The sequence below is a fragment of the Corylus avellana genome, chromosome 10, assembly GCF_965113065.1.
Source record: "Corylus avellana chromosome 10, dhCorAvel1.hap1.2, whole genome shotgun sequence".
NCBI lineage: Eukaryota > Viridiplantae > Streptophyta > Magnoliopsida > Fagales > Betulaceae > Corylus > Corylus avellana.
In genome coordinates this window covers 9117662-9143356 of record NC_142499.1, presented here as the reverse complement: position 1 = coordinate 9143356, position 25695 = coordinate 9117662, and the positions used below count along the sequence as shown (strand labels likewise).

At 35.0% G+C, this 25695-nt stretch overlaps 1 protein-coding gene and 1 pseudogene across 1 annotated transcript; one reads left to right on the top strand and one right to left on the bottom strand.

Moving 5' to 3' along the window:
- Positions 1 to 18826: 18826 nt before the first annotated feature.
- Positions 18827 to 21881, top strand: LOC132161776 (cysteine proteinase inhibitor 12). The gene is made up of 4 exons (XM_059571959.2): positions 18827 to 19193; positions 19579 to 19798; positions 21106 to 21251; positions 21483 to 21881. The coding sequence occupies exons 1-4, from the start codon at positions 18978 to 18980 to the stop codon at positions 21618 to 21620; spliced, it is 720 nt and encodes a 239-aa protein (XP_059427942.1). The 5' UTR covers positions 18827 to 18977; the 3' UTR covers positions 21621 to 21881.
- Positions 21882 to 23962: 2081 nt separating this feature from the next.
- LOC148583316 (cytochrome P450 98A2 pseudogene) lies at positions 23963 to 24466 on the bottom strand (annotated as a pseudogene).
- Positions 24467 to 25695: the final 1229 nt, after the last annotated feature.

The window sequence follows — 25695 nt, the reverse complement described above, 5'->3', positions numbered from 1 at the left end:
AATGTGAAGACATTTGTAGCCATGATGATCTTTACAGTATCCAAGGAAGACACATGATTTGGATCTATAGTCAAGTTTATGTTTGTTGTATGGACGAATGAAAGGCCAACATTCACAGCCAAAAACTTTGAGGAATTTGTAGTCGGGAGTGACTCTGAGAAGAAGCTTGTAGGGAGATTTGTTTTTGGTAGTTTTGGAAGGAAGTCGATTGATAAGATATGTAGTTCGTGATTTATCTGTTCCAATAAGGGGAATCTTCAGATAATCCCCATTCAAATCACCAAAAATCCAAATAAAAATTCTGAGCAACAGTACCATTGATCATAGTAAAACAAATTGTCCATCATAGTCAAGTGGCCAAGATAGTTCTCCAAGCTCCCAAAATTAAAATCAATTAATCTGATTAACTTGGAGTGAGTTACTAGTGTTAGAAATTGTTACAAGGATTTTTACGTAGAAGGATTTTATCCCGTTATGGTAGAAATTCAATAGAGGACCAAAGAGAAAGAGAAAACAGTATTGTCTATAAAATATGATGGAACGAATTGTTACTTACTATTTTCTCCCTATATAGAGTATTGCAATACATGCAACTCTTCATGAAGAGTTGTATTGTTCCCTTCTAACTCTAACCTCTATGTAAGTTATCACCTTCCATGGGAATTATAAGGTGTGGGGATGACTACACTAATTATGGTGTGATCATTCTTATATCTATATCTCTTACTTGATCACACTATACATTTGGTGATGAACTCTAGTAAAGCATGATTACTATGATAGTAATAATTTTTAACCCATGCCAACTCTCATCTATAAAAAGTACAGATCGGCGTTAGATTATGATTTGATTACATGTGCGCACATTTTGTCATTTTAATCTAACCGCATCTTTTACCATATACTGTTAAACCAACAACATATTAGATATGACTTCATTTCGTTATCTTACAAATGAATGGCATCATATCTCCATGGTTAGGAGTATAGTCCATACCCATTCCATAATTGATGACTTCAGCCATACACAAATCATGTGTTGACCTGCACTAAATTTTTGATCAAGTACGTCCTAAAACACTACTATTGTTAAGGTTTTTCCTTGATTCACATTATTAGTGTCTTTTACACTTTCAGAGCATAAATATTGCTTAAACTCAACATAATGCCTTTTAATGGACTTTGCATTTATGTAAAATATAATATATGTACCTCAAAATTGTTATCTGCCCTTAGCTGACCAATTGTTTCATATTAGGCAGAAAAGCATAAAATCATTCTTCCAGGCGTCCTCGGATCCTTCTGTTTATGCGCCAATCCATGTAGCAGTCATCAAAATGTACCTTAACCCCATTGTTGCTACATGCCCTCTAAATTTATCCAAAGGCAATCCCCTGGCCATAGTGTAGTGCCCCAAAATTTTCAAAGTTATTTAAATATATTATTTTGATGATGATATTATTTTAATATCCATTTTAGCCATTGATTTTAATTCTTGGGAAATTTATGGTGTTACAGAGAGTGGTAATTAGAGAATGGTAATTGGTGAAATAATAGGATAATAAATGGTAGGAAGAATTGTATTGGAAGGTAGAATAGTAAGGGAATGTAGAATAGTTAATGGTAGGTATAATGGTATTGGTATAATAAAAGGAGGGTAGAATTGTAAATGGAATGTAGAATAGTCAATGGTAGGTATAATAATATTGGTAGGTGGAATAGTAAAATGAGGGTAGAATTGTAAATGGAAGGTAGAATAGTATTTGGTTTTTTCCTATAAATAGAGCTCTTCCCCTTCACAAATTTCACCACTCCTCTCCCTTCTCTTCCACATATTTTTCCTTCTTCTGCTTTCTACTCGATCTTTCTTCTTTCTGAGAGTGTTTACACAGAGCAGAGAGAGAAAGGATGAGACAAAGCACTGCAAGAAAGAAAGAACACAAAAGAGAACGGACTTGAGAAATTAGTTTCAAAAGATATACTAGTCGTGTTAGTCAGATTGGAGCAACTAGGTCCTTCAGACCACTTTTAGCTTCAATCTAGAGGTAAGTAAATTCACTACCCCTTCTAAAATTACTTCATGTCATACTATTTATACATTCTTGTATCAAACTGTAAATGATTATTTTATTTACCTGTCATGGAGATATGTTGCATGCATGAAGGATTTCTAAAAGAATTATTTAGAAAGTTTCTATTTCTTTCAACGCTTTCTAAGTACAACAAGTTTATATTTGGAAAAGTTTCCATTTTGAGAAAAGAAAGTTGAGAAATGATGATGATTATAAGAAAGAAGAATGATGATAAACCTTCCTACATGTTGCCCTAAGATGCATCAAAAGAAGTACAAAGAAAAGTACAAGAAATGAGTTACATGTTTATGAAATGAGAGCACATGTATGGAGGAGAGCATTTTTGACCCCAAGATAAGTAAGGATGAGAGAAGTTCGGTACCGATACTCGGATGGAGGCGAAACCACTGAAGGAGGCTATGCAAGAAGGTGGTATTCCATCAACATGACCGTTGAGTGCACCAAGAAAGAGTAAATTGACGGTCGGGCATGGCTGAGGCCACAGTTCAGTGCCATGGTCACAAAGACCCGCAACTCTCGTACACAGGGGTAACAGTGTACATGGGCCTTAAAATGAGAAAATGATAATATAAGTTCAACGATGATATACTATGATGATTTACAATGATGATTTATAAAGATGCATTATGATGATGATTTATAACGATGATTTACGACAATGATTTATTACTAGATGTAATAGTATGTATATGCTACGGGAGATACAACCGTACATACTTATATTATTATGGTTGGATGTATATATATTTGTGAAAATATTTTTTTAAAACTGAGGACAATGAGTAAAACTATTTATGGTTGTGGACTTTACTTGCTGGGCCCCTTTGGGCTCATTCAGTTTTATTTCTTGTTTTTAGGTAGAAAGGACGCTGAAATAGGAGGCCGGAATGAGGGTGGGAATAATTATTAACTTTCAAAGTCTTTTCATATCAGTTATTGTAATAATATGATATTCTGCAACTAAAGTTTAATGTTTTCTAATTTCACTTATAATAAAATCTCTTGAAGAATGTTTATTACATTTATCGTATCCTTTAAAATCAAGTACTATGATAGACCTTATAGATCTTTGCAAAAACTTTTGTTGTAAAAGAAGAAAAGTGGCAAACTCAGCCTTAACGGGCTGTTACACGTAGGATCGGCTACCATCTCTACTTCACATTTCTCTAATATATCTTGAATATAATGATAATTTATATCAATGTGTTTGCCTTTTGAACTATGTGCTCTACTTTTTGTTAAAGAGATAGTAGACTTATTGTCATAAAACACATTGACTGGTCTGTTAGGTATACCTAAATTTAAACTTTCAATAAAACATCCAATCCAGACTACATTGTTTACCATTGTGTTGCATGATATATACTCAACCTCCATAGTGGATTTTGCAACACAAATCTGTTTTTTTGCTAAACCAAGAAATAATGGTTCTTCCAAGTAGGAACACATATCAACTTGTAGATTTTCTATCATCTGCATCACCTGCAAATATGCATCGGTGTATCCTGCAATTTTTAGATCACTTAAACCAAAACATAGCTTGATGCTTTTGGTGCCTTGCAAATATCTAAATATTCCCTTTACAGGTTGCCAGTGTGCCTTCCATGGATTGGACTAATATCTACTCACAAATCCTATCGCATGACAAATGTTAGGTCTTGTACTTGTCATGACATACATGAGACTGCCCACTGCTTGAGCATATGAGACTGGTTCAATTTCTATGATTTCTGTCTCATTTTGGGGACACATTGTTTTACTTAAATCTTGACATACTAAACTTTTTAGGTATCTTTTCCAGATATTTTTCCTGATCCAAGTATAATAATTTTGAATTTCTATTTCTAAAGATTCTTATTCCCAAGACATAGTTAGCTGCACCCATGTCTTTCATTTCAAACTTGGATGCTAAGAAAGCTTTAGTGTTGTTTATCATATCTGACCAATTTCCAGTCAACAATATATCATCTACATATAATGACAATATGGTTAATTTATCATTGTTTTTACATATGTAAACACAGTGATCTAGTGGACTTACCTAGAAACTATTTTCAAGTATAGCTTGGTGGAACTTCAAATACCATTGCCTCAAAGATTGTTTTAGTCCATATAGTGATCTTTTCAATTTGTAGACTTTCTCTTCATGTCCTTCTAGTTCAAATTCCTCTGGCTGGATCATATATATATATATATATATATATATATATATATATATATATATATATATATATATATATATATATATATATATATCTTCTTTTAATTCTTCATTTAGAAATGTCGTTTTCACATCCAGATGATGTAATTCTAAATCCATTTTTGCTATGATAGACATGATCATTCTTACTGAAGCGAACTTTGCTACAAGCGAATATGTGTCTACAAAGTCTATACCGGGTTCCTGAGTAAACCCTTTAGCTACCAACCTAAGTTTATACTTGTCAAGGCTTCCATCTGCTTTGAATTCTTTCTGAGTACCCACTTACATCCGATTGCTTTCCTTTGTGTTGGTAAATCTGTGAGTTCCCATACGTCATTGTTTTTGATTGAATTAATCTCATCATTCATAGTCTCAATCCATTTATTAGCATCATTACTGTTTATAGCCTCTTTAAAATTTATTGGATCATCTTGTAGATTTATGTCATCTACATTTAGAACATAATGATCTTTGAGTATAATGAATGGTCGCCTTTGTCTTTTACTCTCATTGTTTTTATGATTTGTTCCCATGTTAGAAAGATCATTAGTTTGGGATATATCATCAGATTTCCTTTTAATACTCCCACTTATCTGGGGATCTATCGCATGTTGCTCTTGTAAATGAGTATGTGTTGGAATTGATGTTAGAGTTTGAGGCTCTTCTTCTTCTTGAAAAAATCTGATCTGATCTATAGGAATTATTTGAATGGTATCTTCCAAGTAAACAACATTCCTACTCTCTATCAATCCTTTTTCAGAATGATAAAATCTATAACTACTACCATTTTCCACGTAACCAATGAACCTACATGATGAGTGCCAAATATTGCATATCTCAGCCCCTTAATTTACATTTGTTAATCATTTAGCTGTGTCTTAATCTAATGTTTTGTGTTTTTAGTGTTTTGTAGGTTGCTAAAGAAAAATTGCGCCTTTAAAGGAAAAAATACAAAGTTTGGAAGAAAGTTGGAAAAAGAGCCATCTAAGGAAGTAGGATCGAGTGCACAACCCTGTGCTCGAGCGCATTTGCACTTAAGCCCAGCAGAGCGCAACCACACCCACAAGCAAGCATCAGCGTATGAGCGCTGCACCACTGGAGGAACATCGCATGCACGAGTGCGATCGAGCGCATTGGCCATGCGATCGAGCGTACTCGTTTACCAGCTAAGCACCAGCGCCATTTTTAGGATTTAAAACCCTAGAAACCTCTATAAATAGACTGTTAAGCCTCAAGGAAAGGAGGCTGGAAACAAAGTACGATATTTCAAGAGTAGTTCTCCCTTTAGATTAGTTTTTCCTTTATTTTTTTTCATAGTTATGTGTAGCTAATTTCTCAACTAAGGTTCAGGATGAAGCCTTACCAATGAAGAGCAACAATGTATTCATGTAAGTTAATATTATCCGATTTTATTGAGTTTTAACATTTCAATTGTTCTATTTCAATTCAATTAGTGGGATGATTCTTGGATATCTCTTGTAATTTACAGATATATTTGATGATTTGAAATACTTTCATTTAATTGATTGTTTGGGCTTTTATTTATTAAAACATTGGATATTCATGGTGTTTCGTTCTATGGATACATTTAATGATTTGTGAAAAACTCTAAACAGATAAATATCACAATTTTATGCGGAATTAACAGATATTTATCAAAGCAAATAATCACCAAAATATGAACAATCACACACAAAGATTTTGGTGACGAAGAGGAAACCTTTTAAAAAACGTTTTAAAAGTAAAACCTCTCGGGGGCAGCCAAACTCAGGAAATCACTATCAAAAGATTTTTCAGAGATTACAGACACTAGGAACACTTACAACCCTTTGCAAGACCTTGACTCTATAAGATCGACAAGCCTCCAACTTGTCTCCTCGCTCACAATCTTCTTCAACGTGATTCTCCTTTATCGGACCCTTTCGATAGACTTCAATTAAGCACACAATCAAAACTAACAAAAATCCTCTAAGAGGAATCAATTTGGCTCACAACAAAATAATCACTCAAGCACAGCCTTACACGAACTTTCTGGGGGTGAAAATTCGTGTCTTTATCTTCTATAATGATGTATATATATCAGTACATCAAACCCTAGACCTGAGCCCATTAAAAACACATTTTTGGGCATAATAGGTACGGGGTGTCCGGACAGGTTAATGGGCTGTCCGGACACGGACTTGCGAAGCAAAAATGGAGTTTCTGGAAATGCGGTCCGGACCCGGGGAAGGTGTGTCTGGACCGGGTGAAATAACATTCTGGAAATGCTGTCCAGCCTTGATCAACAGCTCCGATTGATGGGCGTTTGTGGTCCGATTGAGCTGAAATTTTGCAGGGACGTTCATAACACATGAATCTACATTATGAACGGTGGAGATTGGATTCTGAGCATTTTATATCAGTGTTTGAGCCCATAAACAGTAGCCTCTGCATTTTGAAACTGAATTAAGCCAACACAAGAACTAACAAACTCCCCCTTTGGCAATTCAGTGACAAAACCAAAATGTCGAGCCAATCCCATCATCTCCCCATATTTATTCCCCCTTTTTGTCAAAGAATGACAAAAGGTCTTCATGTTTCCTGAAACACTTCACAAAATACATCAAGCCATATGTGGAACAACAAGACATAAAATAAAACTCATGATAAAAAAATGACGTAGAATGCATGATCACAAAGAAACATCAGCAAAACTCCTCCTCAATGTATGACTCAATTAACAACATGAAACTGGAAATGCAAAACATGTTTCTCCCCCTCAAAAGTCAAATGAACACACATGATACACACATTAACGACTCATGTATTTCAACAATGAATATCCCAAACATGCTCAAAATATACAAAATATACATGAGATTAAAAATGGCAAGGAACTCATATTGCTTAGCCCAAGCAAAAGACACAATGTTCCATTTAACCAATGCTTGTTTGGTGTGTGTGTGTGTAAGCCATTCAAAGAGAAAAATGGTCAACTTACAAAATGAGGAGAAAGTTTCACCAAAATGAGGTTTTGACAAGTATATCAAATCAAAAGTCAAACCTTATTATACATTTTTCTTTGTAAAACAATTTGCACAAGTTTGACACAGTGAAATAAATTCCTTTTGGAATATGATATTTTGATTTTATTTGTTTCACTATTTTGTTTATTTTTCTCTTTGAGAAAGTGTCCTTAAACTTTTGGTGCTTATCACAAAAGAGAAAACATGAATTTTTAAGCCCTAGGTTCAACTAGCATATGGTCAATTTGAAAAATATGACTAGTCAAAAACCTCATATGGTTACCTAACAGACCTCACAAATAAAGCGAAATAAAACCTCAATTTAAGCTTAAATGTGCACAAGAGATAAAGCATAGGCAAAATGTACCACATAAGCTCAGGCTTTAGGTAACCACAAAAACAAGTCCATTGACACAAATTTTCATCTCATTCATATTAAGAACATTCCAAGACGCAAGGAATTTAAATCCATGAAAGCAACATGAGAAATTAATGGACTATTTAGGTGCATAAGACAAAAGAAAGAAAAGAAAACAATCAAAGTAACATATTTTTGTCTTTTTGAAAATTTTTACAAAAGAAATGCACATGAATGAAAACAAATTCAAAACAAAATAAAACAAAAATGCAATGAAAACGAAAAACAACATGCTCTAGGATATGCAAAGATATGCAAGAAAATCAATCATAAGCATGTGAGTGACTCACCTAACATAAGGTGAGATCATCACCACCCCCCCTCAAAGGGTGAATGGTATCATCCTTCCTAACCCAAACTTGAGAAATCTTAGGTCTAGACTTATGACTTTGCTCAAACTTATCTAGCCTAGACAACACTTCTCTCATTATTATGACCAAACCCTCACTTTCTTTCCTAGAATAGGAATTTTCATTTATATGCACATGAGGTTTCAAATTAAAACTGTGAGGTCGAATGTGACCCACTTTGCCACAGTGATGACATGTAGGGACAAACCTTTGAGAAGGTAATTTCCTAGGAGGATGCACGACTCTAGGTGTAGGGTAAGATGCATGAGGCTCAATGTAGATTTTCTTACCTTTCTTACCTTGAGGAGTCGGAGCAACTACTTGCTTTTCTTCACTTGAAGATTCTTCTATTTTCACTGGTTTAACAAAAAAAGTCTTTGAAGTAGAAGCACGGTTAGAAGACAAAGAAGCAGTTTTATCAAATCCTAAGCCAGATCTGTCGCTAGAATGCTTTTGAATATGCAACATTTTATCAAGCTTTTCACTCGAGAATTTACTCAAGTGATTTCTAGATGCAATCAGATCATTTTGAAGGGATTTATTTTTAGCAATTAACACATGATTTTCAGATTTGAGAGTATTGCAAACAGCATGTGAATTACTCAAAGATTTCAACAAATTATCCCTTTCAAGCTCAAGATTCTTAAAATCCTTAACAATTTTCAAGTTAGTATTTCTAAACATAGAAAACTTTTCCATTAAATTGTTAAAGGAGTTTTGAAGATCATTAACCCTATTTGATTCATTATTGAAGGCAGACTGAACATCTGATTGATTAGAATCATCCGAATCATAGGATGCAACAAAAGCCATATAATTAGGAGTTTCTTCCTCATCAGTGTCACTCAAGGTAATATTGAAGGCTTTTTGGTCTTTTAGCTTATTACTCTTGAGGTTAGCACAATCATTGCGAACATGACCATAGCCAGAACACTCATAACATTTTGGACCACGTGGGTCTCTTTCATTTCATTCCTGAGTACTTCCTTTTTGTTTTCCAAATCTCTTGGAAATTATATGTTCATTCTTATAAAACTTTCTAGCTATCAAGGCAAGTTCCTCATCATCTGGTGATTCCTCATCAGATAACTCATCAGAGTTCTTCCTAAGAGTTCTAAGGGCAAGATCCTTATTTTTCCTAGGTTGAGGCAAAGAAAACTCATAAGTCTGAAGGGCACCAACTAACTCTTCTATCCTCATGGTTTCCAGATTAGTACATGACTCAATGGCTGTTACCTTCATTCTGAATCTTTCAGGGAGTGATCTCATGACCTTTCTAATAATCTTAGTGTCAGAAACTTTCTTTTCTAGATTTATCATAGAATTTCTAATTTCACTAAGTTTACCAAAAAAATCATTAAATGTCTCATCCTCTAACATTTTAATTTCCTCAAACTTAGAAACTAACATTTGAAGTTTTGAAGCTTTAACAAGATTTGTTCCTTCATAAGTAGTTTCTAGGATCTCCCATGCATCTTTGGCACTATCACAATTTGAAATTCTGGAGAACTCAGTTTGTGAAATTGCCAAGCATAGAGCATTCATAGCTTTGTCATTCGCCATACGAGTTTGTTTTTCATCATTAGACTATTCAGCTGTCGGCTTATCTGGAGCTTTAAATCCATATTCAATGACATGCCAAACGTCTATAGATTTTAAGAAAAATCTCATACGGGACTTCCAATAGCCATAATTTGATCCATCAAAATTAGGCACAGTGTTAAGGGTTTGAGACATCTTAAACAAGAAACAAAGATCACACTTAGGAATTTAATCCTTCACAGAGTGAACCCGCTCTAATACCAATTGAAAAACTCTAAACAGATAAATATCACAATTTTATGCGGAATTAACATATATTTATCAAAGCAAACAATCACCAAAATATGAACAATCACACACAAAGATTTTGGTGACGAAGAGGAAACCTTTTAAAAAACGTTCTAAAAGTAAAACCTCTTCTGAGCAGCCAAACCCAAGAAATCACTATCAAAAGATTTTCCAGAGATTACAGACACTAGGAACACTTGCAACCCTTGCAAGACCTTGACTCTGTAAGATCAACAAGCCTCCAACTTGTCTCCTCGCTCACAATCTTCTTCAACGTGATTTTCCTTTATCGGACCCTTCCGATAGACTTCAATTAAGCACACAATCAAAACTAACAAAAATCCTCTAAGAGGAATCAATTTGGCTCACAACAAAATAATCACTCAAGCACAGCCTCACACGAACTCTCTGGGGGTGAAAATTCATGTCTTTATCTTCTATAATGATGTATATATATCAGTACATCAAACCCTAGACCTGGGCCCATTAAAAACACATTTTTAGGCATAATAGGTACGGGGTGTCCGGACAAGTTAATGGGCTGTCCGGACACGGCCTTGCGGAGCAAAAATGGAGTTTCTGGAAATGCGGTCCGGACCCGGGGAAGGCGTGTCCGGACTGGGTGAAACAGCATTCTGGAAATGCTGTCCAGCCTTGATCAACAGCTCCAGTCGATGGGCGTTTGTGGTCCGATTGAGCTGAAATTTGGCAAGGACGTTCATAACACATGAATCTACATTATGAACGGTGGAGATTGGATTCTGAGCATTCTATATCAGTGTTTGAGGCCATGAACAGTAGCCTCTGCATTTTGGAACTGAATTAAGCCAACACAAGAACTAATAATTTGGTTTAACGAGTGTTATGCTAGTGACTCTCAAACCAGATGGCTTTAGTGCACTAGATGTATAAACATCCATTAGGGCTTATTAACTCAAGTCAAAAATGTTACGAAGCCAAGCTAGCCATACCATCAATCAACTTGAACTTCACACCTTTTTACACGAACACCCAATGCTTAATGAGGCAAGAGGTCCGGTTACTCAGTGAAAAGCCCAAAATGATCTTTTATTATTATTATTATTATTATATTGCAAGCCATGGTTATTCATTAATAAGTCATCCAACAAATCTCAAGATAAACATGATTAAGCTCAAATTCATACCTCACAGACTATATGCTAATGTGCTCATGATAATTCAACTCAAAACAAGTGAAGTCTCTTTTGCCCAAAAATAAGTGAAAGGACTCAGATTCCTAATGAAATGATGATGTGTTCAAAACGTTAAGCCAGCCAATGAAATGCAAACCACAGTTACAGCTTAACTCATACTTATCAGCAACATAACACAATTTTTTTTTTATTTTTTTTTTAAGAAACAGATAGATAAAAACAAACAGATAAATAAAAACAAAACGAAACAGACAGAGTGTCTTTCCACTACATTCCCATGTTTTGCTTCTTAATTTATCTCTTAAAGGTTTTGGAATTAGAACATGTACCTTGCATCCCCATACCTTGAGGTGTTCAAAGTGTGGTTTAAGGCCTATCCAATATTCATAGGGTGTGAGTGGTCTTGATTTAGCTTTAACTCTATTAAGAATATATGCTATTGTTGATAATGCTTCTCCCCAAAAATGAACGGACAAATCAACATATGTCATCATAGATCTTGATTAAAGTTCTATTTCTTCTTTCTACATTCCATTTTGTTTAGGCTTATAAGGCATTGTAAACAAATGTCTTATTCCATTTTCGTTATAGAAAAGCTTCAAGGCTTCATACTCACCTCTCTTATCATTATTCAAGATTTTGATGGATCTACCAGGTTGATTTTCTACCTCCAATTTGTATTCTTTGAATTTTTCAATAGCCTCGGACTTAAGTCTGATTAGGTAGATGTGTTCATACCTTGAATAGTCATCAGTAAAAGTAATAAAATATTACATTCCTTTATGTGTTTTAGTTCTTAAAGGTCCACATATATCTGAGTGACTTATGTCCAATAATTATAATGATTTCCAATGTTTTGAAAAATACTTGTTAGTTTCCCATACATGATTCACATATATTAAAATTCTCAAAAATAATTTTTGGTAATAATCCACTCTTGTTCATAGGGATTACTTTATCCTTATTAATGTGATCAAATCTTAAATGCCATAAGAAAGAACTATCAATTGACACAATCAAATAATCAGAAATAGATTTTTAATTATCAACTTTTAGAAAGTACATACTGTCTATTTTTGTACCATTTACTGATGTATTCCCTTTTCTAATATATACTTTTCTAGATTTGAGCTTTATACCATATCCTTTGTCATCTAATACGAGTGCAAATATTGGATTCCTATGGATACTTGGTACATACAATACATTGTATACAAAACAATAACATACCCATTAACAGAAATCTTACATTTTCCTTCTCTTAAGACATCATTGTAAGTGTTGTTTCACATATAAACTTTGTGTTCACCGACCGCTTTTTCCTTGAAATCTACAAAAAATTTGCGGCTTCTTGTGATATGTCTAGTTGTTGCCGAATCTATCCACCAGGAATTTGTGGTCAGTTTTGCCATCATTACTTCAGTGATTGTCATAGCAATTTCTTTATGTTTCTTGTTGCTATTGTTCTTTGGACAGTTAGCTTTAAAATGTCCCGTCTTTCCACATCTGTAGCATGCTCTTTGTTTTTGAAGTTGCTTTTTGGTTTTCCCTTTCATCTTTGTTTGAATTTCTTCGATTTTCCTTGGAATGTGGGTGCATGCGATTTTTGTGCAGTTGCACGGGCCATCGGTAGGTTTGTAGCTGTCCCTTCTATTCGTCTTCACTTCATTCTCTCTTTTTTCCAACACAAGTAATACTGGAAGAGATGTAATGAAAATTTCTTTGCCACTATGTGTCAAAGAAGTTACCACATGCTCCCATGATAGAGAAAGACTTTTGAGTATGGTTGTAACTTGCATTTTGTCTAACATTGGGTGACCTGCATTTGATAATTATTTTGCAACAAGTTCCATTTGATTAACATAATCACCTACATAATCATTTTCTTCCAAACAAGCATTGTTATATTTATTTAGTAACAATTGTATATGTGTGCTAGATATAGGTCCATACTTTTGATCTATTGCCTTCATCAGACCTTTTGCTGTTTCATGTTCTTCAAAAAGATGAATGATATTATCTTTCATATTGTAAAGAATGGTAGCTCTTGCCATAAGGTCATCTTCTAACCATTTTTCTTGTTTCTTGACAACCTCTTCATCTCTTTGACCATCTAATTTTGGTTTAATAGAATTTACAGTGTATAATATTTTCTCATGCATCAGTACATAAGAAAGTTTCAGTTTCCACATTATAAAATTGATGCCATTAAGGTTTTCAACCTCGGAGGCATCTATACCGCTTTTTATAGCCATTTTAAAATGTGGATATGACAACATATAACTATTAAAGTTTGATTATTGCAAACCAATAAAAATGTATTATGTAGCACACTTACAACAAAAATAAATATGTGGTTCGAAAATAAATGCACACCAAACAATAAAATAAAATAGGATAGCTATGAAATCAGTTGTTAGGAGGATAAGTGAGACTGGCCTAATAATTGTTCAAATATGCCTAATAATATGCTAGATCTGGATTTGGCAGATTGACCCGTTCACCTCTTCTTGGAAGAGTGTATCGATGTGTGCCTATAGGCCACGAGTCCCTCGGGTTCTGTGCAATAGTTTGAACAATCCTTAGAGGGCCACACCCTTTAATTGTCAGTCAGTCATAATCTCCGATCGTGCCAAATCTAGAATGTTAAATACAACCTCATTGTATTGTGTTGGAGACAACCAACAAGGTCGAACAAATTGTTGATTCACGTTTTGATTGCCTTGATTCGAAGATTCTCCCCTTTCCCAATGTTTTTTCTGTTCTGAAAATTGTTGTGAGACAAACTTGTAGTCTTCTTCCCCAATTATGTTTCCATTGGTTTTGGAATCGTCTGAATTGGGTTTGAAACGAGCCAGAACGATCAAAGACAATGAAAGGACCTCGATTCGGGTAGTTCAAGTGAACCGGGCTGTACGGATGAAGCGGGCAGTGCAGGCAAACCGGGTCTGGTCTAACAGAACCAGGCAGGTCAACCTGTTGTTTGGCGCGCCACGCGGCACAGCCTGGTGGTTGGGCTATTGGGTGCGGGTTTGATTCCTGGTCGAATCTCGGGTCCGGGTCGGCTGCTGGATACGGGGCTGAATCTGGGTTTGAAACTGGTTCGGGTGTGATGAAAGGGTGGGCCTTGAGATTCTGGGCTTGGGCTTGGGCTTTGAGGACGGATTTGCAGGCCATGTGTTTCCACTTCGGGTCTGTGCGGGTTGTAGTTCGGGTCGCATCAGATTTTGGTGTGGAGCCTAAAACGACGTCGTTGAATTTCTTCCGCTCGCCTTCTAGGGTTTGTGGACCGGAGCCGTTTCATGGTGAAACAGCGTCGTACTGCATATGCGGAGGAAAAGGTGCCCACACCTTTGAAACGGCGTGGTTCATAATGGACGAAACGACGTTGTTCCCAGAAGGGCATTGAGGCGCCTTCTGGAAGGGACGTGAAATGGCGTCGTTTCCAGGATGGCCAAAAGGCGCCTTTCGGTTTGGACGCGAAACAGCGCCACTCCACTTGGGTGAAACAGCTTCGTCTCTGTTAGGACTCCATGGGTCAATTTCTGCCTCCTTTTTTGTCAAAACGGCAGCGTTTTGGTAAAAAATTGGGTTGTCTTCAACATCTGAACCAGAATTCGAAATTACAAAGGAAAATGAGGAAGAAAAACCTGAGATTTTTGAGTTTTCAAGCGTGGATTCTTCTTCTTCTTCCAAGATTGCCAAAATCTCATTCTTTTACAACATGCTCAAAACCTGGTGGAGGAGTTGCTTCCTTTTGGTAGAGAAAATTTTTCTTAGTGTTCATTGATGGAGTTTAAAGATAATTATTCCAATAATTCTCCTTCATAACGCCGCTTCAGAATCTCAACATTGCCAGTATATTGTAGACCTCTCACAGTAACGGTAAGAGGTTTTTTATTTGGATTTGCAAGCAATTGATGAAGACTGAACATGTTGAGTGCAATATTGCATATTTGGGCCCCTTAATTTACATTTGTTAATCCTTTAGCTGTGTCATAGTCTGATGCTTTTGTTAATATTGGTGTCTTAATGTTTTGCAGGGTGTTAAGAGAAAATTGTGGTCTAAGTGTGGAAGTTGCAAAGAAGCTGAAGAAATTCTGGAAGAGGCACAATCAAGCACACACTTCTAAGCTCGAGCACATCTGCGCTCGATTGCAGAAGTATTGCGCTCGAGCGCATACACACCCACAGCAATCCAGCAGCGCACAAGTGCTGAGCTGCAAGAGGAGTGATATTTGCACGAGTGCAATCAAGCGCACCTAGTGTGCGATCAAGCGCACTCGTCCGACTTGGCAGCGCTGAAACCCTAACTAACATTATAAATATCAATTTTTAATCTTAAAACGGGGGGCGAGCAGGGGGGGAACCGCTCAAAGAGTGTCGTTTAGTGTAATTTTGATTTTCTAACATTTTGTAGCTCTGAAACGATCTTCCTTTGTAAGTTTCTTTGTTTCCATGAATGCAATTAGTGTTTCTATACTTGTTGTAGTCATGAGAGGCTAGAATCTTCAACTAAGGTTGGAGATGAAGCCTCACCCTAGATTTGTTTGCATATTTTTATGTTTTGTTCGTACAATTCCAACCTTTAATGTAATGTATGTTCATTTCAATTCAATTATTTGAGAAAATTGTGATTGATTGTTGTTTATAAATTGTAAAAACATTGGATATTCGATGTGTTTCATCCAACGAATACATCGAATCTTTTGATTGAAATTGGATATCCATTGTTTTTTGCTATTCAAATGGATACATTGGATATTTTGGTCTCAATTGGATATTCGCTGTGATTTATAATAAGGATGGATTCATTGAATGTTTCAATAAGTTAATTTTATAAAAACAATAGAACATGGATAGGGTTTAATTGCTTGTTGGATGTATGAACAAAACATGAGAATGTGTGCGTTGATTTGGTGAGGTGAATTCTGAAACATTAGTCTTTTATCATTTGATTACATTTCAATTTTTAGTTTAGTTTATATTTTTTGCACGACACAATTCAAAATTCGGAAGTAGGTTAAAATAGAATTAGTTTATATAGAAATTAATTTTCACAACACAATTCCCTGTGCATTTGACCTCACACTTGCAAAAGTTATATTGCAAACGACTCGTGCACTTGCGAGTAACATTAAAACTCACAACAGAACAAAGCAATTGTAGATGCCAAACCCACTGCTTGTCTATTGATTGTTTGGATTATTTGCCTTAAAAGAGTTTGAACATCTTTAGATTGTTTGGATTCTTCTTCAAATTTTTCTTTCTCTTTGTCCATGATTCCTTGTGCTCTCATACCACTGTTGGAAATTGTTACAATGATCTTTACGTAGAAGGAAATTATCCCGTTATGGTAGAAATCCAATAGAGGACCAAAGAAAAAGATAAAACAATATTGTCTATAAAATATGATGGAATGAATTGTTACATACTGTTTTCTTCATATATATAGTATTGCAATACAACTCTTCATGTTATGTACTGTTGTATTGTTCCCTTCTAACTCTAACATCTATGAAAGTTATCACCTCCATGTTATGACCACACTAATTGTGGCGTGATTACTCATACATCTACAACTAGCTACACCTCCAAGTCAATTAACTGGTAACTAACTTGTAATATCATCCATTCAACATATCAGAGTAAAAACATGCAGAAACTGAAAATACATGATCTGAAATTGCTACAATTGTAATTATTCATTAATATCTTTATATATCATCAAGTACAGACGCAAAGCTTCCAACAATATTCTAAGAACATTAAACGAATATATACCCAAACCTGCTAATATGAGTCATTTACTTGGCGTCTTCATCTTAGCGAATTTTCTCACTCTGTAATCTTGCAACCAACTAAACCGCAAAACACCGAAGTGTTTGGCAAGTGGAAGGAAAATAATAGTGTAAATCAACTACTTAGTTAGCAAATTATTACAAAGTCGGATATGCAATGAGCCTTAAGTGACAATTCATAACTTGAGATAATAAACGTTGATTTTCACAAATGTAACACGTATTGTCTCCATTATTATGTCATAAAAATGCAGCTTATTTTATAAGAATAATAAGACATAATTCTAATAACAATTGCTGATATTTTAATGCAGGAAAATCATGTTTTATATATATATATATATATATATATGCTCCTAACTCTTTTTTTGTAGGGTTGACGTTGTCCCGAAAGACCTATAATACAATATCAGTGCTCCGGATATTATACGCGTCCGTTACTAGCAGCCCGACCAAATTTCACCTCGGGTACCCACGCCGCTAATAAAGTCCATCTATAGTAAGCACCGTTCAAACATGGTTATGTTAGTTGCAAAACAATCATTAGATCAAATGCCAAACGTAAACAATAAACATCTTTTGACTATAGGGTCAAGCCAGAGGCAACTCCGGTCATTTGACACAAAAGATTCCCGATGCCCGATTAGCTGGACAAGTTAGGCATGAGAATTGGGAGGGTAGCTGTTGGGCGTTTTTTTTTGGAAGGGGGAGGGGGATTTTTGGAATTCCTCCAAAAAATATGGGGCAATTTTGAAAAGTTTAGACAAAAGAATACACGTGCAGCCCACTTGAGCCATTTTTCGTCAAATTAGACAAAAATGGCTAATGGATGAGTCACATTGTGAATTTTTGATATTTTGTTAAGGTACATTACTAATTTTTAAACATTTGAGGTCAAATTGAAAATCACGTGAAACTTTGGGTGATGAAGTGTATTTTCCCGTTATTAATTTTTATTGCCAGGTTAAAAAATACACACTAAAAAAATAAATTATATCAATAATAATTTTCACGGCCGAATCATAGATAAACTCCCGTAAGACAAAAAGCACGTCAATCGGAAATGGAATTAGGATTTTCTTCAGTTTATTTAAACTGGATAATATTTAGTTGGTTATATTAGGGGTGTCAACCTGGTCCCGGTTACCGATTATTGATCAAAACCGAAACCGGAGTACCCGGTTATTAATTTTGAACAACCGGAACTGGTAATTAGGTACCCGGTTACCCAGTTATGCAATAACTGGCCGGTTCCGATTAACTGGACCAGGTAATTAGTTTTTTAAAATTTTGGCATTTGGGCTTCTTTTAGGAATTGGGCGTAATGTTTGAGATTAATTTAACCATTTTTAGCCCATTTGTTTTAATAAAATAATTAGCATTTTTTTCCCAATAAATTGGCCTAATGCATTCTTTTATAAATGAGCAAACTTGGGGGTTAGTCTAATATATATATATATATATATATATACTCGATTACCGATTATAACCGTGTATATAAAAATTTCAAAACTGGTAACTGGACCGGGGTACTCGGTTACTGGTTTTAAAAACGGTTTTCAGTTTTCTAGTTACCGGTTAGTACCCGGTTATAACTAACTTGATATATATATATATATATATACTCGATTACCGGTTATAACCGTGTATATAAAAATTTGAAAACTAGTAACTGGACCAGGGTACTTGGCTACTGGTTTTAAAAACGGTTTTCAGTTTTCTAGTTATCGGTTGGTACCCGGTTATAACCAACTGGGTTAACACCTTTAAGTTATATTGGAAGGTATTTTTGTCTCCTTAAAAGTGAAATGACAAAAATACCCTTTCAATATAACTAACCGAATATTTTCACTTAATTGAATCTTAAAATAAAAGAATAAAAATAGTTTTTCAATATAACTAACCAGATATTATCTTTGTAATCCGACAGTAACCTCCTTTACTTAGCCAAGAAGTCTTTTGTCGCCAACTAACAGTCAAAAGAACCTCCTTGCAACACGCAACTCTTTCTGGAGAGCCTGCTGGTACAACACAAGAGCAAGTGCTGTGGAGGATACAGAATTATCGGATCTATCATCTATTACCAAACACAGAGAAAAACGATGATGAAGGTGAATAGTAATACAAGGTTCTTTCTCGCTGCGTTGCTGAGCCTTGTGCTGCTGCTCTGTGCGGTCTCTGAATTGGGGCACTGCTCCGGTGAGGAACCCGCCATAAGGATGAAGCTTGGAGGGGTTCACGACTGTAAGGGCTCTCAGAACAGCGCCGAGATCGAGAATCTCGCCCGCTTCGCCGTCCAAGAACATAACAATAAAGAGGTCTGTCTTCTTTCTCTCTACCCTTTAATTTCTCTGTCTTCTTTGTTTGTTTGTGTCGTCGGATTTAATGGGTATTCCTCTATATATTGGATTAGATTAGATAATTCCTTTTGTGGGTTTGCTACGCTATGGTTTCTTGGTTGATTTCACAAGTTTTTATTATGGATTGCGCAATCCCTAATTTACTCAAATTAAACAACGTCGATATTAGATTTTTGGATACAAAATATAGGCAAATCCCATATATTTTGGTTATTTTCCTTACTCATCAATTTGCTTGGTAAAATAATGAAAATCTAAATAATAACCTTGGAGAATTCACAAATGGAGTCCTTTATTTTTTTGGTGTATCTTTATGTACATTTTTCATTGATATATTGTGCAGAATACCATCCTCGAGTTTGCCAGGGTTTTGAAAGCCAAAGAACAGGTGGTTGCTGGTAAGATATACCATCTTACTCTGGAAGTGATTGATGCTGGTAAGAAGAACATATACGAAGCTAAAGTCTGGGTGAAGCCATGGATGAACTTCAAGCAGTTGCAGGAATTTAAGCATGCCCCTGATGTCTCTTCCTTTACCCCATCAGACCTGGGGGATAAACGTGGTAATTGACTACTTCAATCTGTCCCTAAATTTATGTGTCACACTTTCTGAGTGTTTTTCCTTCCCCCTTGTAAGTTGTGGTTATATGTAAAGTATCTATAGTAGACACAGTTACGAGTGCATAACATGGGTATTGGTATTTGTAAAGTTGCTGTGATTAAGTGTATAGGGTCTTTCATAAGAGTAATCCTAAAAGGAAGACCTATGTCTTGTATTTCTCAAAATTGTTGTAGCTCTTAAAATTACCATTGGATTTGTAATATATTACTATTGAATTTTGATTCAATAGTAATTAAAAGCCACGCCAGTTTTGGGAGGATACAAAGAGGATATGTGGGTTACATTTCGCATTATTCGTTTCAGAATTACTAGAATGTAGCCCTTCTACGATTTCTCCAGTTAAATGGTATCTATCAACTTTGCTATGTATGTAAGTGGTATAAGAGTGGCAAAAAGGAAGCTATACATCTGCACTGTAATTTGAGTAATAACCGTGTTTAAAGTAGTATGATGGTTGCTATAACTGTTATGACCAACCCTATATCACATTGGATTGGGAGAGAATTCAGAGAAACAATTGGTCAAAGACACAACTAATTTCTGTGGATTGTTCTGTGTGAACTATATCAAATCCAGAATGTATGAAGTGTGCCTTTTCAGTTCTACTGCATATTAGAAGATCCATTAGAAATCTATCACTAGTGTAATGCAGTCCAAAGATTTGTTTGAACTCCAAAATCGTGGTGAATGGTGGCATTTTTTCTTCCCTCTTTTATGTATCTTCTTATTCTTGTTCTTAATCTTAGATTTATTAAATAGGTTTAGTGAAGGGATTAAGTTTTATTAAGTTCCTTGTCCCCCTCCCCTTGGGCCATTTACATTATAGAAAAAAGTTCCTTCTTAATTCGGTTTTGACGCTAGTCTATTGGCTTTTTGTTGGTTATTTGTACCTCTGCTGCATACCAGTTCCATATCAGTTGTGGTCAAACCATAGGGAATAAAAATATATTTTACTTTTTTTTTAATAAGTTATTTGGCTATTTACTCTGTTACAAAGATATTGTAAAAAGTGTGTTTACTTGATGTGCTTTACAAAAGCTGCTCTACTTCATATTCTATGCTAGTTTAACTTAACATAACATCAAGTTGTGCCTCAACCCTACAATCATCTGTATCCAGGATCTTATACTGGCATTGGTTTTCCCTTGACTCGTCCAAATATAGCATCTGGAGCCATTTTTCTTTAAATATTTTCTAAAGTAGTACTCTGAGTAGTGTTTAACTTGGACCTCTACATAAATCAATCAGATGGCCATGAACCAGGATGGCAAGCAGTGCCAACTCAGGATCCTGGGGTTCAAGATGCAGCAAACCATGCTGTTAAGTCCATCCAGCAGAGGTCCAACTCGTTGTACCCCTATGAACTTCTAGAGATCCTTCTAGCTAAGGCCAAGGTTGCCATTCTGTACTAGTCTGTCTCTAATCTTGATTTATTCCTATATACAGATGGGGTTGAGTTCGTTCTGACCTTGTCTTTCTTTTCATTCCTCACTCTATACGGAGTCCTATTTTAAAATTTCAGAACTCTAATTTTTGACTGAAGGAGTTTGCATTGGTTAAATTCAGGTCTTTTAAGCTCTGGGATCCAAATTTAGTACTGAAGGAATTTGCTTGTGTAAATGTAGGTCATTGAAGATTATGCCAAATTCAATCTGCTCCTGAAGCTGAGAAGGGGAACTAAGGAAGAGAAGTTCAGGGTTGAAGTAAATATGAATATTGAAGGAAAGTTCTATTTGAGTCAGTTTGAACAAGATCACTCCTGAATTTAGCATCCATCTTATGTGTTAAATAAAATGTTGAGTTATGCTGCTATATTCAAAGTAAGTAAAATGCTTTGGGAACTTAGCCTATGATGTGTATATGTGTGAAGTGTAGTCCTTTCTGACCTTTTAATCTACATGGATATATCCTTTTAGCTAGCCATTTTCTCTTGTATATTCCTTATGTACTTGAGGCATCTTACGCTTTTAATGCTACTTTTATTACTTGTAAAAAAAAAAATCTACATGAGATATGGTTTTATAGGTTGGCTTGTTTTGTAGGGTGTGAATATACTTGTTGATTACACCTATTTGGTATTTTATATATGTGACTTCCAGTGGTCTTTTCTTGAAGTTTGGGTTTGCAAGTATATATTATATATCATTCAAATGAATGAATTTAAGCCATAGGGAGTGGAATGTATTTTACCAAGTTATTTGTGCTATTTACTTTGTTGCAAAGAAATTGGAAAAAGTGTGTCATGTGGCACCCTGCTCTTATTTCTTGGAGATTAAGATTAAGGGGCTGAATTATGTGGAAATTTAGATGTGGATTTGTGTTTGTCTGCTGTAAGCTTTGAGAAGATGTTTGTAATGTATTCTTACCTGCTTACATGATCTCTAATGTTTGTTTCTTCTTTGAATTTCATCCTAGTTTCAAGAGTTTGAACCAATCTTATGTTTCTCTTCTAGAATTTTTTGGGTGCAAACAATTTTTTTGGGCTAACTTGCCGGCAAAGTCAAAGTATTACTTGATCCTAGTTTCATCCTAGTTTCAAGAGTTTGAACCGCTCTTATGTTTCTCTTCTAGAATTTTTTGGGTGCAAACAATTTTTTTGGGCTAACTTGCCGGCAAAGTCAAAGTATTACTTGATCCGTGTAGAGAGAGCACTTTGCACCGGTCAAAAGCTTATCCGATAGAGATAGGTACAGAAAGTGGCCCTGCCTTGTAGGGATTTCTCATCATTATTTTTCCTTTCAAGTCTTCTCTCCTCTTCTCTAGTTTCATGATTTTCCAACAATTCAAAATTCAGATCCTTGACGATAGTTGCAAAAAAATTCTTAATCTTGAAGGTTTTTTAAAACATAATATCTATTATGATATTGATGGTTTATATTTTTTTTCAAAATAAAAGTTTTAAAAGAAATTTTACATATGGAAGGAAGTGCTCCAATTGACATATTGATTATATAAAAAAGAATCAATTCTTTTTCTTCCCACTCTTAGGAACCCTAGACGTTAGAGAACCATTCTAGGAGGAACTTCCCTCCTCTTAACTCTGCCATTTTTTCTAAATATTATAGTGGTGAGTCTGGTGATGCTCAGGCTCTGCAACGGTTCTTGTTTGTTTTCTCTTTAGATTTGTTTTCAGCAGCGATCTATGGGGTGAAAATCACTAATCGATATGGCTAAGGAATTATCAAACATATAGAAGAATTGTCACTGACGGTAGAGGTAGCAAAGGAGATTGCGTTTGGGAATGCGCTTGTAGCGGATATGAAAAAGCAAGGAAATTACTGTCTAGTTGAAAAGGTTCCGATTGACCGGTCTTGCTAGTAACCATATTGTAACACTTTGGTTCAATATTGAGAAGATAAGAAATAACCCACATAGAGTGTGTGGTTTATAAAGATAGTTATAAGTGCTAAGTTTCACATTGTCTAGTTACTAGGTGAAACTAGGCTTTATAAGAAATTGTAGGAAAGTTTCAAATTGACTAGTTCTTTCGGGATTATAGAGTAAATGTAGTTAACGTTTTTTTCTAGGTTGTTACACATATGGACCTCTCAAGCTGAGACCATTTTTCAGTTTCTCATGCATCCAACGTTGGAATCAATATGCCTCACTTTAATCTTTTGACAAAAAAATATATATATATTTTTTCGCTCTTGTAAATCAAGGATGTTTTTTCTTTGCTCTTCTTTTTCCTCTTTTAAGATCATATAAGTATTTTACCACGAATAATCTTGTTTGCCCATTTTCTATGTGCATTTCTTGTGCATACTTTCATCTGTACCTTTAATATCACATCCGGTCTTTAATTTAAGAGAAAGATTAAAAATTAGGCCTTATCCCATCATAGTTTCATTGAGTTGATGTGTCAGTGCCAACCAATCGTTGAATATATATATAGGGCTGATAGCACTGCTACACCAATTCAATAAAATAAGAGTTGAATGAAAATGTAATATATAACATTGTTCTTAATTTAAATACGATGAGGATACATGAAATGTGTTTTAAGATAATTATACATAATTCATATGAAAATAATATTTTTCTTTTACTATCTCACTAGGATTACAATTTTATTACAAGCTCCTAATAATAATAATAATAATAATTACATGTCCCCTCCCACACTTTTGTACAAGTGTGATGGCAACCTTGGATTTGCCACGGCTTGTAACAGGTCCTCATGTAAGTGACCAATCCAGGATTTTCTGCCATGTCAATCTCTTCTGTCTTGATCTCTTGTGGTGGTGCCCAAACAAAATGGTTTAATAGGTGACCAAGCATTGACATGATCAAATTAATAGTAAGTTGTACACCGGGGCACACCTGTCAGCCTGCACCAAATGGAAGCAGCCGAAAATTATGGCAGTTCATGTCAACGTCCTCCTCAAGGAACTGCTCGGGGCGGAACTCGAGCGGGTTCTTCCACACCGCCGGATCGCATGCTACGGACCATACATTGACGTGAACACTTGATCCCTTAAGGATGTTATAACCACCAATTTTGACATTGGCGTGAGCATCAGTGGTGTTGCACCCTCGGATTTTTAATTAGTTCAACCATAGCCCATTCTACACAGATTGCGGTGGTGTCCATGCCTGCAGTGATCATGTCCCGCACAAATCATGAGGTACAATAGTGTAACATAATCTTAGTATATATTTATTTATTTTTACGTACCCAAAGGAGTCCGACAAACCTCTTTCCAAATGTTAGTCATGTAATGTTGTTGATTGCCACTGCTCCCAAGTATTTCTTCACCAACAAGCTTTTACCGCAATTATCTGTTAAAGTGTGTAAATAAAACAGTTTTCAATTAATCTTTGTTAATCATAAAGTCAAATTGGATTAGGTAAACTTGTGCCCATGCCAAACCCAAGATTACTTGGGCAATTATTAGTTTAGTTCACATTTTCGCAAAGACAAGTCTATGAAGTGATGAGCATCATATCACTACCTAATGGATTACCTTAGCATATTTATTTTTGCGAAAATGTTAACTAAACGTTTCACAAGTTAAAAAGTGGGACGGGCGGTTAAGTTATGGTTTGGCTGGTCTTAAGCGTGTGCTTGCGGTTTTCGCCGTCTAGGTCTCTCCTGAGCAATCTCCTACAGGTTGGTGTTACTATAGTCACGTTAAATTAAAATAGCCATAATTAGTCTCCCCCTCTAAGCCTTTTAATTTTTATTTTTTAATTTATTTTTTTTAAAATGGTGTTTTTAATCAGAATTGTGAAAAGTGTCTCTCAATACGTGTGCATTTTTTTTAAAAAAATGTTGGTTTAAAAACTTGAAATATATATATATATATATATATATATATATATATATATATATATATATATTCAAATTATAAAGGGAGCGTTTTTTTAATTGAAAAAAAAAACACACAATTTTAAAATTTAAATAACAATTTTATCGAACACTTAATTACCTTTTAAAACCGCAAAACTCATTTAAAATAAGGCTAAGTTATTGAAAATGAGGGCTCAAATAAAAACCATTTACTTTATCCTGTTTTTAAAACCCAAACAAATATAATTTACAATAGAAAACGGCAAAGTGAAAGTGAAAACGATTGTAATGAGTGGCGCTCACAGTAATGTAAACGGAAATTTCTTTGGACAAATTTTTTTAAAAAACTTTCACGTGTTTTAAAAATATTTTGAAGTTCAAAAATTTTTAAATAAGGTATTGAATTTTTAATTTCTTTTAATTATACAATTTTCTTAAAATTTGTTGTTAAATCTTATAAAATTTTTCAAAATATCCATTTTATTATTGTAAGCAAATAAAATAAAAAATTATAAAGATTCATGCGTTTTTATTTTATAAAAAAA